General features: G+C 61.9%; 1 protein-coding gene across 1 annotated transcript in view; it reads right to left on the bottom strand.

Annotated features, from left to right (window-relative positions):
• BHMT (betaine--homocysteine S-methyltransferase) overlaps positions 1–991 on the bottom strand; it is a 20,611-nt gene extending 19,620 nt beyond the window's left edge. The window contains exon 1 of the mRNA XM_029215798.1: positions 865–991. Coding sequence (XP_029071631.1) covers positions 865–897 — 33 coding nt within the window. The 5' untranslated portion in view covers positions 898–991. The remainder of the gene's footprint in view (positions 1–864) is intronic.
• Positions 992–1,297: the final 306 nt, after the last annotated feature.

The raw sequence follows: 1,297 nt of genomic DNA, 5'->3' as shown, positions 1-1,297 counted from the left end.
CATCCATCCATCCATCCATCCATCCATCCATCCATCCATCCATCCATCTCCGCCCCCCGCACCCCCCCGCCAGTAACTAGACGAAGGCCCACAATCTGGACTGAAACACTCGTCCCCAGGGAAGGGCGGGCTTGTTACTGGGTTTTTATTTTTAAAACTTATTAACAGTCCTTCCTCAATATCTTACGGCCATTGTGCTTAATTTTTCTGAAACTGTCTTTTCGAGGCCCGCACGGTGCCCAGTTCTGTGATCGCTGAAACCAAACTGCGGGATGAAAATTTACATCACCCAAACAACGCCAGAGCCTTAGGGCTGCGGCGGGGCGGGCTGGTGGGTGCAGCGAGAACCCTGCAAGGTAGGGGCCCTGAGACCCTAGGCGCCTGTGAGGGCGCGGGGGGGGGGGAAACGGTGGGAGCCCGGGCGCGCGCCTCCCTGCCCTGCAAGCGCGGGGCGTCAAGGGTCGAGCGCGGTGGCACGGGCGCAGACCCCAAGAGGAGCCCGGGGCACGCAGCAGGGCGACCCCGAGTCCCACCGCCGTGGGGGAGGGAAGTGGCACCTGTGGGTCTAGGAGCCGCATCTTGGGGGAGTGCTCAAGACGTTGGGAGTCTCAGCGCTTTGGGGGCGCTCTGGAGTTGAGGGTCACATAGTTCTAGAGGGCGCTCTGGTCAGGGGGCAGGAGTGGGGACTCAGAGGCGCCTTGGGGTCCTGCAGCAGAAGTCCGGGGGGGCCTTCTGGTCACAGTCAGGCTCTAAGGGCTCCTCTGCGCTCCCCGCGGCTGAGATGCGACGCGGGGCTGGTTTGTGGATCGAAACTCAGAGCTTTGGCCGGGACGGACAGCGCCCTAGGGTCCCCTGCAGACTCACCTTTTTGGCCTTTTTGCCCCCAACTGGTGCCATCTTCGTGGTGTCCCGGACGGACGGTACTTAACACGGATGAGGACCGGCGAGGCGAGCGTTTCCCCCTGCGAAGCCCGAAGCTGCACGGCGGCAGCAGCCGGGCTCTTTATACCCGCTGCTCCCGCGGGGTGGGTTTCCCCACCCCCGGTGCGGTCCAACGCGGGCCTCGGGCGGGGAACACGCCCACCAGCCTTTGATCCCGGCCTGTCGCTGCTTGGGAACCTGCGTACGGAGAAGGTGATCGAGATTGTTCTGTCAAAATGGGTGAAACCATCCAGAAGTAAAATAATAATAATAATAATGCTGCCACTCGCTCAGGTTTCAGACCTACCTGTGCCCGGCCCTTCTTTTCCCCTCGCGGGTCCCCGACCCTGATTTCTCCCTTGCCTGGGATCGTGCA

This window comes from Monodon monoceros, unplaced genomic scaffold, assembly GCF_005190385.1.
Source record: "Monodon monoceros isolate NGI ecotype Baffin Bay Population unplaced genomic scaffold, NGI_Narwhal_1 Super_Scaffold_12, whole genome shotgun sequence".
NCBI lineage: Eukaryota > Metazoa > Chordata > Mammalia > Artiodactyla > Monodontidae > Monodon > Monodon monoceros.
This window is presented reverse-complemented; position numbering and strand designations above follow the sequence as displayed.